This window comes from Tamandua tetradactyla, chromosome 4, assembly GCF_023851605.1.
Source record: "Tamandua tetradactyla isolate mTamTet1 chromosome 4, mTamTet1.pri, whole genome shotgun sequence".
Classification (NCBI taxonomy): domain Eukaryota; kingdom Metazoa; phylum Chordata; class Mammalia; order Pilosa; family Myrmecophagidae; genus Tamandua; species Tamandua tetradactyla.
In genome coordinates this window covers 54,196,747-54,210,807 of record NC_135330.1, presented here as the reverse complement: position 1 = coordinate 54,210,807, position 14,061 = coordinate 54,196,747, and the positions used below count along the sequence as shown (strand labels likewise).

General features: G+C 36.7%; 1 protein-coding gene across 1 annotated transcript in view; it reads right to left on the bottom strand.

Annotated features, from left to right (window-relative positions):
• CRB1 (crumbs cell polarity complex component 1) overlaps positions 1–14,061 on the bottom strand; it is a 201,976-nt gene that overhangs the window by 45,296 nt on the left and 142,619 nt on the right. Inside the window, exons 7-9 of the mRNA XM_077156790.1 lie at positions 8,634–9,590; positions 3,041–3,588; positions 1,746–1,911 (exon numbers count right to left, since the gene is read on the bottom strand). Coding sequence (XP_077012905.1) covers positions 1,746–1,911; positions 3,041–3,588; positions 8,634–9,590 — 1,671 coding nt within the window. The remainder of the gene's footprint in view (positions 1–1,745; positions 1,912–3,040; positions 3,589–8,633; positions 9,591–14,061) is intronic.

Sequence of the window (14,061 nt, the reverse complement as noted above, 5' to 3'; positions counted from 1 at the left end):
GGGGAGAAACTTGAATGAAGTGATGAAGGCAATCATTTGAAGCTCTGAGTTAGAAGAGTTCATGATAAAGATGGTGGTGATGTGTCAGGGCCTGAGACGATGGTGTGAGACACTGGAGCCACTGTTCTGAAGACAGCTTTTCAGCGGAGACTCACCATAAAAGGAGGAGAAAAAATGTGATGATAGCTGGTAGGAATGCAGGGGTCAAAGGGAAATTCTGTAATTAGGAAATGTGACAGCGTGTTTATATGCTGATGGAAAAACTGATGATGTTGGAGTGAGATAAAAAATTTAGGAGCAAAATCTCTGAGTATGGGAAAGAGATTAGAATTTAGTACATATATAAATGATTGACCATAGATTGAACTGTGCATTATGTGAAGTAGAAAAAAAGGCTGAGTGTAAGTAATAGTGTAGCTAGCACAGAGATATGTCAAAAGTTATGAATATAATATTCAAATTGCTAAAATTGGGGAAATTCTGTTCTGCAGTACTAAAGATGGGCAGGAAAACACTTCCAATTGAGGGAACACTCAATAAAAACACTCAATATTAAATGAGCACCTAATGTATTTTGCTTTTTACACACAAAAAATTGTATAATTACCACAAAGAAATTTACACAGTAGACATTATCCCCATTTTACAGGTGAGGATGCTTTAGATTACAGAACACTATTGCCTGAGTCCTCTTAGGTAATAAATGGCAGAGTGCCAACACCAGTGCACTTACTCGGTATTTCCAGTACTGAGGAGAGGAAAGCTCATTGTTACCTGGTCTAGTCTTTCTTCAGAAATCAGCTTTGAATGATCAAGAATCTATGTTTGACTGTGCTGGTTTGAAAGTATCCATGTCCCCTAGAAAAGTCATGTTTTAATCTAAATCCCATTTTGTAAAGGCAGAAAAATCCCTATTCAATACTGCATGTAATTAGATCATCTCCCTGGAGATGTAACCCAATCAAGAGTGGTTGTTAAGCTGAATTAGGGGAGATGTGTCTCCACCCATTTGGGTGGGTCTTGAATAGTTTACTGGAGTCCTATAAAAGAGGAAACATTTTGGAGAAAGGAGGAGATTCAGAGAGAGCAGAGCAGAACGACATAGCCACGAGAAGCAGAGTCCACCAGCCAGTGACCTTTGGAGATGAAAAAGAAAAATCCCTTCTGGGGAGCTTCATGAAACAGCAAGCCAGGAGAAGAAGCTAGCAGATGATGCCATGTTTGCCATGTGCCCTTCCAGATGAGAGAGGAACTCTGACCATGTTCACCATGTGCCTTTCCAGATGAGAAACTCTGACTGTGTTCACCCATGTGCCCTTCTACTTGAGAGAGAAACCTTGAACTTCATCAGCCTTCCTGAACCAAGCTATCATTCCCTGGATGCCTTAGATTGGATATTTCTATAGACTTGTTTTAATAAGGACATTTTCTCAGCCTTAGAACTGTAAACTAGCCACTTATTAAATTCCCCTTTTTAAAAGCCATTCCATTTCTGGTATATTGCATTCCGGCAGCTAGCAAACTAGACCATTGGCCTTGCTACAATCTTCATTTCCCTGCCAGACACCCAAGAGCAGGATGAAGCAAAAGCCCTGTCTTGTTTATTATATTACTCATATTGGGGAAAACAACCACAAAATTCTGTAATCAGCTGGTTTTGTTTGTATTCTTTGTCTATGTTTCCTCCTGGAATAACTGGAACGCCCAACTTCATAGGATGCACGACACATTTGAACTCTACCTACATTCAAATCCGTGGGGCACCAGCCGGCACTGGGCTTTGGGAGGACATGGGTTGAGCTCACACCACTGAGCTGCCTCACAGGTTTTCCCAGCTGTGTTCGGAGGACAGGAGCATGAGAAGTCATTCCACACGGCATGGCAAACACCTCCATTGTGACAGGGGTTGGACTGGCAGTAGAGAAACCAGAAGCACAAAAATTGTTGACAACTAAATATGGAAATATTGATGGCAAGAACACATATCTGTTGTTTTTAAATTCTAATCTCCTTTCATCTTTACATTTTAGACCTTCTAGATGGTTCTGAAACAAATATTTGGCATTATTGCCAAATAGCGAGAGGAAAAAGGGACACAGCGGGAGGGAAAGAGAGAGAGAGAGAAAAAATTGTGTCCTGCTACGCAAGGAGGATTTTTTAAAGGTATAATAGTATTCTTTATCATTTACTCGTTACCAGGCACTTTCACATACACTAATTGACATTTGATACGGACAGCATTATTACCATTTTACAGATGAGGAAACAGAGGTCTCTCAAGTTGTGCAAGATTCTACTTAGAAGTTATATAGTAAAGCTCAGTGCTTAGACCTTCTGGGCCCTAACACAGTGACACCTCACCCTCCCTCCTCATGTTTGTTCTGCTGCTGAATGAGAGACATACTGTCATTGTTTGAGTTATCACAAGGTTGCTCACAAAGTATAAAAAATAAAAATTTTTGAAAAGGAATCTGAGAGCCTGGACTGTATCCCAGCTCCATTATTTATTGTGTGATTTAAGCTAGTCTCATGACCTTTCTAAACTTTAGTTTCTTTATCTATGAATGGGGATAATAATAATGCTGACTCCATACAGTAGTCCAATGAATTAAATGAACAGTGTGTGGCACATTGGAAGTGCTCTGATAATAATGTTACAATGATTCAGTTTTGTATATTTAGTGCCAAGCCTAGTGCCTAGTAGTAGTTGAAGCTCAGTAAATGTTTAGCAGATACATCAAAAAGTTTCTTTCTTTTTTTGAAATGCCACGTAGAGCTGACAAATTAATCCGTTTTTGGAAAAGTGTACTAAAAACGGAGGTATCTTGGTTGGTTAAATAGACCATGATGCCTGTAAGGTTAAGGCCATATTTTATTGGTACCATGTAAAGCCCTCAGTCCTGCTGAGAAGATTTTGGCAAAGCTGATCCTATTGCTGGTAGGTCTGTAACAGGATCTTCATATACAAAGGCTGGTTTCAATAACATTAAAATAAACGTTTAACATACAATGTGTAAACAGTTTATATGAATGAACCTACCTTGCAGACATTGTCTCCAGGACAGCCTTGGGTCACATTGATAAGAATTGGAATATGGGTTATGTTGCTGGTAGGATTTGGGAAGAATTCCAGATTTTGGTTGTTTAATCTTATATCTTGGATACATCCTTTGAAGAACCCACCATTAACTTCAGTCTCCTGCCTGTCAGGCAGGCCGCCGATGTGGATGACATCTCCTTTTTGGATTTTCCAGGTAGGAGCAGAAATATGTCCTAGGTTTTGTGAAGATTGATAAAGTTCAATTTTATTTGGCATGATTTTCAAAGCTATCAAGTGGGTATTTCCATCACTAAGGAAAAAGTTTACTACTAATTTGGGAGAACTTGGAGTCAGCATTGCCAATCTTCCATGCTCCAGCCAAACACGGATGTATTTATAAGTATTGTTTTCCAAAGAGAGAAGTAAGCCTGATGGTTGATGTGTCAGAACAAACATGGAGAGGGTGAAGTTCTCTCGGTAACTCTTGTCAAGTTTAAAAGCAGCATATCCAGTGGAGTCATCCTGGCCAAATCTTCCTGCTACATATTCTTCATTGTCAAAATAAAGGAGGAGAACAAAGAAATACCTTAAGGCTCACAAGGAAGAGGGATGGGACATGACATGACATACATTCTCTTTTGGGTTCAAGACAAACTTATCCAATACAATGCCAACTTGGCCTCATTTTTTTAACTTCTAAATTAATTTAATTCTGAGAATGACAGTATATTTATGGATGTACTAGCGTCTAAAGGAACTTGCATGCTTATTCTAATAAATAACAGAATGATGTTATGGTAGTTGAATTTATGCATGTATTTCCCCTTTTTATTTTTGTGTTATAGCTTACAAAGTGTTGCTAGTTGAGGCCCACTAATCACTAAAGAGAAAAGGAAGATCTCTGCATTGATAAATTTAAGAGCCTCTCCTTCACCACCCTAATCAGGGCTTAATGGTGGAATATCAGACATTACTGTACTCCAGCTTGATGGAGGAAATTTGAAGGGGTAGGAACTCATCCTGAAACATCTACAGACACAGTATTTAGGCAATCATCATCATTGCTATTTGGAGGCATAATGAAGACAACTTGTTATTAAACCTAATTATTCTTTGTAAGTGACAGGAATTAAGAATTAGGTTACTCAAATCTTCTTTGGTAGGATATAATGATAATGATAAGAGGCAGGGCTGCTAAGTTGAGCATAGAAAGAGGAAAAATCACACAGCCTGTGGTCCTGGTTGGAGCAAGGAGAGGAGTGGGAGACAAAGAAGTAGGAGTGGACAAAGTGAGCGTTGAACCCACCCAGCTATTTCTGTGACCAGAGGAGTTAGAAATGTTCAGATGCTGCAATTCTATCAGTGTGCATCACTGCAAGAAAATTCTTGAGATGTACAAAAGTTATTCCTGACATTTAAAAGCATTGGTGATATAGGGTGAACAAAACAAACAGGAATTCCTGACTGCATAAGGCTTATATTCTATTGCCTTATGAAAGCAATAGGTTTGTCTATTTGGTAAAGACAAACCAGAAACAGACAAAACAAATTAAACAGTATGTCATATGTGATAAGTCTCTTGATATAAAATAAGTCAGGGAAAGAAAAGTAATAGGAAGAACTGAGGGCAAGGGTAAGATTGTAATTTTAAATAGGGTAGTCAGGGAAGGACTCACTGATAAGAGATATTTAGGCAAAGACCTGAAAATAGTAGGGAAATTATTTTGATAATTCAGGAGAAGAATGGTGGTAGCTTAGACCAGTGGTATTAGTAGAGGTGGTGAGAAGTACCCAGATTTTGGAAGTATTTTAAGGTAGAACCAATAGGATTTTCTGTGGGAAGTTCATAGCATCTAGAAGCAAGGATATTCCATTTGCAGATCTGGGGAAGAAAATAGGAAAGCGTATTTGGGGAAGGGTGGAGATTGAAAGCATTTATTAAATTTGAGATGCCTATTAGAAATCTAGGTGGAAATGTCAAGTACGCTGTTGGATATATAGACTTAGGAGAGATGTTCTTGATAAGTGATAATAATTTGGGATTTATCAGTATTTAAATGGTATTTAAAGCCACAAGATTATATGAGATCACTAAGGGAGAGAATATACAGAAAGGAAGAGATTCAAAACCTGAGCTCTTATTCACTAAATGTTTGGAAGTTAAAAAGGTGAAGAAAGAGAAGCCAGTGATATAGGAGGAGAACAAAGGGAAAGTGATGTCCCATAAGCCTAGTGAGGTAAGAGTTTTCGGGAGTAAGAGAGTGTTCAAGTGTTGCTGGTAAGTCAAGCAAGATGAGGATTGAAGATTGCCATTGAATTTTGTAATCTAGAGGCCATAAGTAAACTTGACAGGAAAAAATGTATTAAAGATATTGGTATTCTCAAGCTTTTACATCCAAATCCTAACAATAAAAAAGAACATATTCAGGCATATTAAATGTCATTTTATGGTCTAGTTGATGTTTGGGTGAAGCTAAGACATATTTTAGTTTTGCTGAACCATAGTAAAACTTGCTTAGGCAACCATCTGTGTTTGAAGACCTCCGGCCTAAAAGGATACACTTTCAGAACTCCAATTCGATTTCCTAAAGGAACATTGTATTTTGAATATGCATTTGGAGACCACCTGCCCCAGGCAACTACAGGTAGCTTTCAAAGTATACTGTTAGATAAAATAACCCCTTTGAAGAGGTTAACATCTCTGAATACTCTGCAGCACTTTCATGTGAGGTAAAATAATAAGAAAATTAGGCTCTTGAAGCTTCTGAGGTTTGAAGATATGCACAGAATCACTCAATCTCAGGGGTGTTGGGGCCACTGCTGGTCTTCCTAGGATGCCTGCAGTATCACTTTGTGAATCCAGATTAAAAGACAGACAGAAAACAGAAGCTGTTTTTTTCCTCAGGAGCTTGACTCTTCACAAAAATCACAAGCAAGTAGTCAGAGTGTGGGGTTTTCTACTTGAGTTTTGAAACTCCTGAAACCACACATGACTTGGCTAGAGACCTGAAAGGGATGATTCTCATGTTTGTTGTTGACATGCCATGAAGAGTGACGAAAATACAGTTGAAAAATAACTTCAATAAATTTTAATGATTGATGGGTTAAAAAACAATGAAATTTAATAAGAACAAACAAAAACCACTTAGGTTCAAATGTACTGCATTGATTTTGAGTGGGAGAAACAGGATTCTGTGCCATCATGGAATGTGGTTACCAAGATGAAATTTAATAATAAGCCACAAAATCAAATAATATTATCTAGAATGAAGGAGGTTATAGTTCTGTCTCTGTGCATCATCAAGCACATCGAAGCACCACATTTTAGGAAGAATATAAAAAAAAAGAAACTTAATCGAAAGCCAGGAGCAACTGATGAAATATCTGAAAGCTATGTCATATGTTAGAAAACATGAGAAGAAATTGGGGGTGTTTGCCATGTAGAAGTGATGGCTTGGATGGTATGATATAGCTTTCTTCAAATATTTGAGTGTTCTCCAGAAAAAGAGATGAAAAATTTATGTTAGTATGACTTCAAGAGTTAAAATGCTGCCAGTAAAAGAAAACTACGGATAATCATAGTTTATTCAATGTATGGAAACACCTTTTGGAAGTTTCTGGTAAGATGGAGTGAGTTCTCCATTCCTGAAGATGGTTAAGCAGATGTTTGGAACACTAGGCTTGACAGGCACAGTGGTGTAGAAAGTTCAGTCCTGGGATGAAGCCCCTTCTCAATCTAAGAGAAGGGAATTCTCTGATATTTAGGCAGCCAATGAAATCCTCTACCAGTCTGCTTGCTCATTACAATGCGACACCATGGTTGGGAAACATCAAACAAAAAGTCATGAGTTGGGTGAAGTTTGCTTTCTGTGTTTTTTAGTTTGTTTCCTCCCTCCTGAATGTGTACCATGTACAATGACAGAAACGATGTTCTCACTAAGGCTTGTAAGCATCATTAGCAAAGGGAATACACTCTTCTGCAAACATTATTCACAGATAACAGGAAATACAGAGTATTTTAATTATATAACTAAGAGGTGATATGAAAAATTTTCCTTAAACTTTTTACCAAAAATTTCCTTAAACTTTTTACCAAGTATTTTCAGGAAGATATTTCAAGTTTCTTTTGAAGCCAAGTAGTTTTCAGGCGGTTTAAAGAATTTCAAACAGTGCGGAAGAATAAGGGAACTGGGGACACGGGGGAAGGGTGACCATGTATTTAGGACCTTGGTTTAAAGTTTATGTCTTTATACTTTGGAGAAAAAGAACTACAGAAAACCAGAACTCACTGGGTTGGGATCCCTTGAATCTATTTAGTAGGACAGTTAGCATCGCTGTGGTCAATATTAACCTCGTGGGCCACTGCATCTGGAAGCCAGTCAAAATGAGTCAGCATCTGTTTGTTATTTTGGATATGTAGTAAAAGTATTGCCTCGGCCCAATTAAATTTTTCTTCAAAAAAGTGAACATAATTTCCCCTCTTCTCCTTTAATTCGAAATCACAAAACAACTTGCCACTCCATTTAAAATATTACATGGAGCTGGTAGATGCCATACCTCATTGTCAAACAGGTCCATGATTTGTAATGAATATTGTGGTCGGGGGGGAAAGCTGTGAATAGTTTCTAATAATTCTTAGCCATTCATACGTGGCAATAAGGATACAGGCTAAGACTGGTTTTGATTTTCCTTCATATAAAACAGAGGAGACTATTTACCAGATGTCCTATTTCAAGTTACTCTCAAATCTCTGTGGTAAATTATAGTTGAACTTCAAAGCAGTCTGTTGCAATCATGTCTTTAGACTTTGTCAATGCATGATAAAAATAATAAAAAGAAACAGGTATGTATTGATCACAATCAACAGCAATCTTTGGAATGATGTTGGAAGTTTAGGAGTTTTAGATACATTTTGGGCTGTGCTTTGTTAGAGAAATACTTTCAATTAGTTCATGGCATCTACCAGGAAATACTTCTGTAACTTTCTATGTTTCCTTTTCTTTTTGTTTCTTAAGAAACCTAGCTAGAATATGTTTCCTCCAGTGTAACCCTGCAAAATACGCCTTTCAATAAAGCTGATGGTTGAGAAAAGAGCTTTAACTGAAACATAATCTGGGGTCAAGCACAAAGAGTATAGAAAGGAGAGCAAGGAAGTGAATATTACTTGGAGTAGGAGAAACTAACAAGCTTAGCGCATTATGCTAGAGTTTGGTATTGAGTATTTTCATATGTAAAACTCTTTTTTTTCCCCAAAAGATTATTTCTCTTTCAAACAAGACTTACAGTAAATCTCTGACACCCACAAATGGTGAAACTGTAATAGCTCTTTCTAAACACCATTGTGAAAATAGCGATAGGAACTAGCAGTTTATTTTTTATTTCTCTCCATGAATGAAAACCTGGCATCTTACAGATCTGTTCAAAGTTAATTAATGCACATTGCTACCCTCTCTTGTTTTCTCATCAGGAGGAAGCCTGAAGCAGAGATCCTGGGAGTCATTTTATTTCATAATGGGCCAAAGCAGACCGGGTGTTTCTGTTAGCGCTGCTGGGCTCTGAGGTATGGCACTACTGGGTACCTGGGCTCTCTTACCTCTCAGACAGTTAGGGCCATCATAGGGCCTGTAGCAGTCACACTGGTAACTAAGCCACAGGTTGATGCAGCGTCCTCTATTTTGACAAGGTTGACTTTCACACCAATCCTTCTTCACACAGCCTGCCTCGACGTTCAATGATGAGCCAGGTGAAATATCCTCCTGGGTAATATGATTCCAGTCAATTTTAATATCTTGTAGGCAGCCTACAAATGGAGCTGTGGATGGTATACTATGGGCATTAAGCAGAACATCACCACCATTGTTCATTCCCATTGGTAAACCACCAAAGAAAGAGTTTTGAGAAGCACATATTGATTGATCACTTTCGAATGGAAAAGGAGCTTTTGTGATGCATTTCTCTGAACAGGTGTGGTCGAGTAAGGTAAGGGTCACAACTTCTGCAAAAGTTACCTCCACTGAATGCCACTCTCCATCGCTGGTGTGATGGGAAATGTACAGATGCACCTTTGACTGATTACTGACTTGAACTGATAAGTGAACGTGGCCGTTTAGCAACTCAACCTTTACAAACATGTCCCTGTCACCTTGGAAAAGCAGAAGTGCCACTGGCTGAACAGTCTGAAATCTGAAAGCTATGTTACAAACTAAGCCTTTGGCTGTGATGGAGCCAGTTTTGATCCACAGGAAGCCATTACCCATGAAAGAAAGTGTGGTGACAAGTTCACACAGTGACCCGGTATAACCAAACGGACATAAGCAGCTGAATCCATGCTGGTCATTTTGGAAGTGAGGAATGCATATTCCATTATTTAGGCATTGGTGATGCGTACAGCCTGGAAGAATATCAGAACAGTCTCTGCCTCCATAAAATGTGTCAGAATGGATATCAAATGGGCAATGGCAAGTATAATTCCCGGGCAAGTTCTCACAAGTACCACCATTTTGGCAAGGTTTTGAAGAACATTCATTGATGTCTTCTTCACAGTGAATTCCTGTTAAATAATAAAGAATAAGTGAAATTACATACATTCAGATCAGAAATTAAGGTTTCACAAAATTTTCATGTATAATCTTGTGGATGTTCAGAGCTAGCTCAAGTTTAGGACTAAAATGGAGTAACATGTAAACTGTCATAAAGGAAAGCTAAAACAGATGATATCATTTTGCAAATGTGTTCTGAAGAGAAGTGCAGTCATTTCAACTCTTTCTGCAGAAGTAGAAAATTTGTCAAATGTAGTGATTGACTCAGTTTAACTACCATTGTCAGATACATATAAGGCATTAAATGTCATAAAAATGATTAAAGAAAAATATTTCCCAAGGCAATGATGTTAGATTCAAGTTATTTATTTGAGGAATCCTTTCTCAGAGTCCCATCCTGGCTTATTTATTTTACTTTATTCTACTTGGTAAACAGTGATTTTGCCTTTGATCTTATTTGTAGCTCTCCATAGCCCCTAAAGACCAAAATTTACCAGCTGTATAGAGAGTGTAGACAAGTCTTCCAGAGGGGACTTACAAGGTGAATGGATGCTCCATTTTCTCCTGCCCTACAGTAGGAACTGTGAAATCTAACCCATAACAAACTCCTCCTTACAGTTTTGAATTCCCTTTCTTTTATAGTTTTTCCTAATTCCAATAAAAATTTTAAGTAGAGAATTATTAGAATTCATTTAATCAAGGTAACAAGAAATATAACACCTTTTATTAAAAGTGATGATTATTGCTTTTCCAGTGAAGTCCATATGAACAAATAGTGATAAGATAATTCAATATAAATAGTGTTTATGGTTTCCCCAACACCTTCACCCACATTATTTCTTTGTGCTTCCCACAATATTCTGAGATTGTCAAGGCAGATATCTTTATTTCACAGAAGAGACTGAGGCTTAGAAAGATTGACGTCTAAATTCAAAGCATTTCTAAAATCTGGACCGAGATGAACTTTCATGTCTCATTTCTCCACATATATACTCTGTGCTCTAATCATGTCCTCTTCAACTAACTCCTTCAAAATGTCACGTTCATTCTTGACTCTAAGGCTTGAAATGAGCATTAGACTGTAAGGAAAAAATCCGGGTTGCTGTAACTAGATGAACTCTTTATAACTATTATGTAGAAAGAATCATAGAATTCAAAACTAGCTCCAACAGATTATTTTTTTGAAAATAGGGCATAATCTAAAAATAACTTCTGCCACCAAAGAGATGAGAGCATAAACTTTGCTAACAGAATTCAGTGTAGCAAAGGCTCTCAATCTGTTTCTGATCAGACAGAAAGCTGTAGCAAAGCACAAGGAAAACCCTGCAAATCCCAGCTAAAAAGAACTTGGAAAAGCATTCAGAATAGCGAACTAGAGGTAATCTCCCTAGAAATAGTCCTTTTATTTTATTTTTATTTAAACTTTGATCGTGAGCAAATACAGACTGAGAAACTAAAGATAAACTACCATTAGCAGTATGGTGCTATTATAAGAAAATGGCAATTTTACCACAGGCCAGAATGGGTAATAATGAAAGAGGCAGATATCAACTATAAATAGATGATGAGAGCAGAAGAAAAAATTCATACCCAATCAAAACATATAATTCCTTTAATTCATATGGGGTTAAGGAATTTCTTGGTAGGAAAAGGACTGCCATATACTATGCCTGTTATATATCCAGTGGAGTCTTATTTTATGTAGGTATTAGGCACTAAAATTAATTCATAAATCTAAAATAGTATATGGTTGAATTTATCACTGAAAATTCTTTAAAAAGCTTATTTGGAGGGGATTGGCATACCATCTCTCAATGTGGAAGACTGGAAGCTGCAAGTTGACATCTCACTATGAAGGTGGATTTGGTCATTTATCCCTGAAAGTCTATCTAATTTTTTATTTCTGTATACTGAGGGCATTTAGAATTATAGCATCTATTTAGATTTAGAATTATAGTATCCTCCTTTTAAGCTGACTTTTTACCATTTTGTAGTAATCCTGTTAATTCCTATAAAGTTTTTTTTTGTTTTTAATGTCTATTTTATCTGATATTAATATACCTAATGCAGCTATCTTTTTTCTTAGCATTTGCTTGGTAAATATATTTTCCCCATCATTTTACTTCTGACCTTTCCAAGACCTTTTGTTAGACTTGTAACCAGCAAATAATAAGGCTACTTTAATCCAATCTGACCCTATTAATTGATAATTTAGTGAATTTTCATTTATTGTGATTACTAACATGTGTCTTATTTTACCATTTAACTCTATAACTAAACATTCTTTTAAAATTTAATTAGAAGGCTTCTATGTTATATGTGAATCTCAGCTCAGTTGTGTGACAGTAGGTAGGTTACATTCACTTTCTATGTTTTATTTCTCATATCTGAAATGGGGATAATAAAGTATTTATATCTCAGGGCTTTTTCAAGGATTAAGTGAGGTAAGGCATGTAAGATGCGTATAACATTGCTTGGTATATAACAAGCTGTCAATAAATGTTGAGTTAAAAGGCCATAATGAAAGGAATGATCCTATAATAAAAAATTCAAGTAGCATTATAGTCATTCATAATATCATTTAGTAAATGTGAGCATGTACAGTCCTCCCTAATTGTATAACTTTACCCAGTGAGAGATTTACTTGAACAGTACATTATGGTAGAATCCCATTAGATTATGTACTCTACAAGGACAGAGACAATGTATGTCTAATCCATAGCATAGTATCTGTCTCAACGTAGGCACTCAGTAATTCATTTTTGAATGAGGTGAATTTTCATTTATTGTGATTACTAACATGTGTCTTATTTTACCATTTAACTCTATAACTAAACATTCTTTTAAAATTTAATTAGAAGGCTTCTATGTTATATGACATTCTTAAGGTGATTAAATATTTTTATAATGTGATTTACCTTATCTGATCCAAAGTCCAAAGTCCTTTTTGTTTGTGTATGCTTTCCAATAAATTTACCTAATGTTAATCTTTGATAGCCCACTGCAGTTAAAGGCACTTGACTGGATCAGTTTGCCTTCATATTTTACTGTACTTGGATCATTTTCATATAAATTTTGTTAATACAAAAAGGTCTTTGAAGAGATTAAAATAGTTATAATCTTACTTAGTCTTCCACAGAATCTGCACACTGCTAGTCATATATATGCTATAAAATGGTTGATGAATAGAGTAGAATTGAACTAATTTATCTGTTTGTTATACAATCACCCTTATAGGTACAAAGAATTGACACAGAAATTCGGGTAAAGTTAGATTCTAAAGGAATGCTCCAACAAGAATTTAACTTAAAAGAATTCATGATGTTTTAAAAAGAATAGAGAGAAAAGATTTTTAACATTTGAATTAGAAAACCTTTTATTTAAATTTGATCCTCTTCCAAAGAGAATAAATCCAAAGAGGCTTTCCCAGGGCACATGCTAATCAGTCAGTCAAATGTTGAGAGAAGCAGAAAATCCTGAAAGCAGCAAGAGAAAATTTACTATATAAAAGGGAAACCACACAAGACAGTTTAGACTACTCAATTGGCACTACGGAGGTGAGAAGGCAGTGGTATGATATATTTAAGATCCTGAAAGAGAAAGACTCCCAGCCAAGAATTTCTGACCCAGCCAAACTGTCCTTCAAAACTGAGGGAGAGATTAAAATTTTCACAAATGCCAAACAAACAAATGCTAAAAGATTTGTCAACAAGAGACCAGTCCTATAAGCACTAGTAAAGGGAGTTCTGCCGGCTGAAAAAAACAAAAAAAAGACAAGAGAAGGAGGTCTGGAGGAGGGCACAGAATTGAAAAGTATCAGTAAGAGTAGAGGGAAAAGAATATATAGATCTGACAAATAAAATCCAAAGGATAAGATGGTGAAATCAAGAAACACTTTTAAAGAAATAACTTTGAATATTAATGGACTAAACTTACCACTTGAAAGATACAGATTGGGCAAGCTACGGTGGCTCAGCAGGCAGAGTTCTCACCTGCCATGCCAGAGACCCAAGTTCAATTCCCGGTGCCTGCCCATGCGGAAAACAAACAAACAACAACAAAAAGCTTATCAGGGAAGAACATAAGATATTTAGAGGTGACAGCAAGTTTGGCAGGGAGGTTTTGTGTTGGGAAATCAAGACAGAAAAGTTAGATGTAGACAAATTGCAAAAGATCTAGAAATTTGCAGGGATTTTTGTTCATTTGTTTTGTTTTCTGAAGGCAGTGGGGAATTAATGGACAATTCTACATAAGAGATCAACATGGTTGCTTAAAATGATCAATCCTATAGGCATATGTAGCGCAGTGAAGCGAGAAGAAATCAGAGGCAAGAAAGGCCAGTTAGACAACTATTAAAATCGTCCATACTTAAGATTATTATGGCCTGATATAGGACATATATTTCCTTACTGTTTACAGTACCCTTTCATTATCCTTGGTTAGCAAGGAAGTGTGGGTAGTATTTTTTTTACTGTTGCTGCA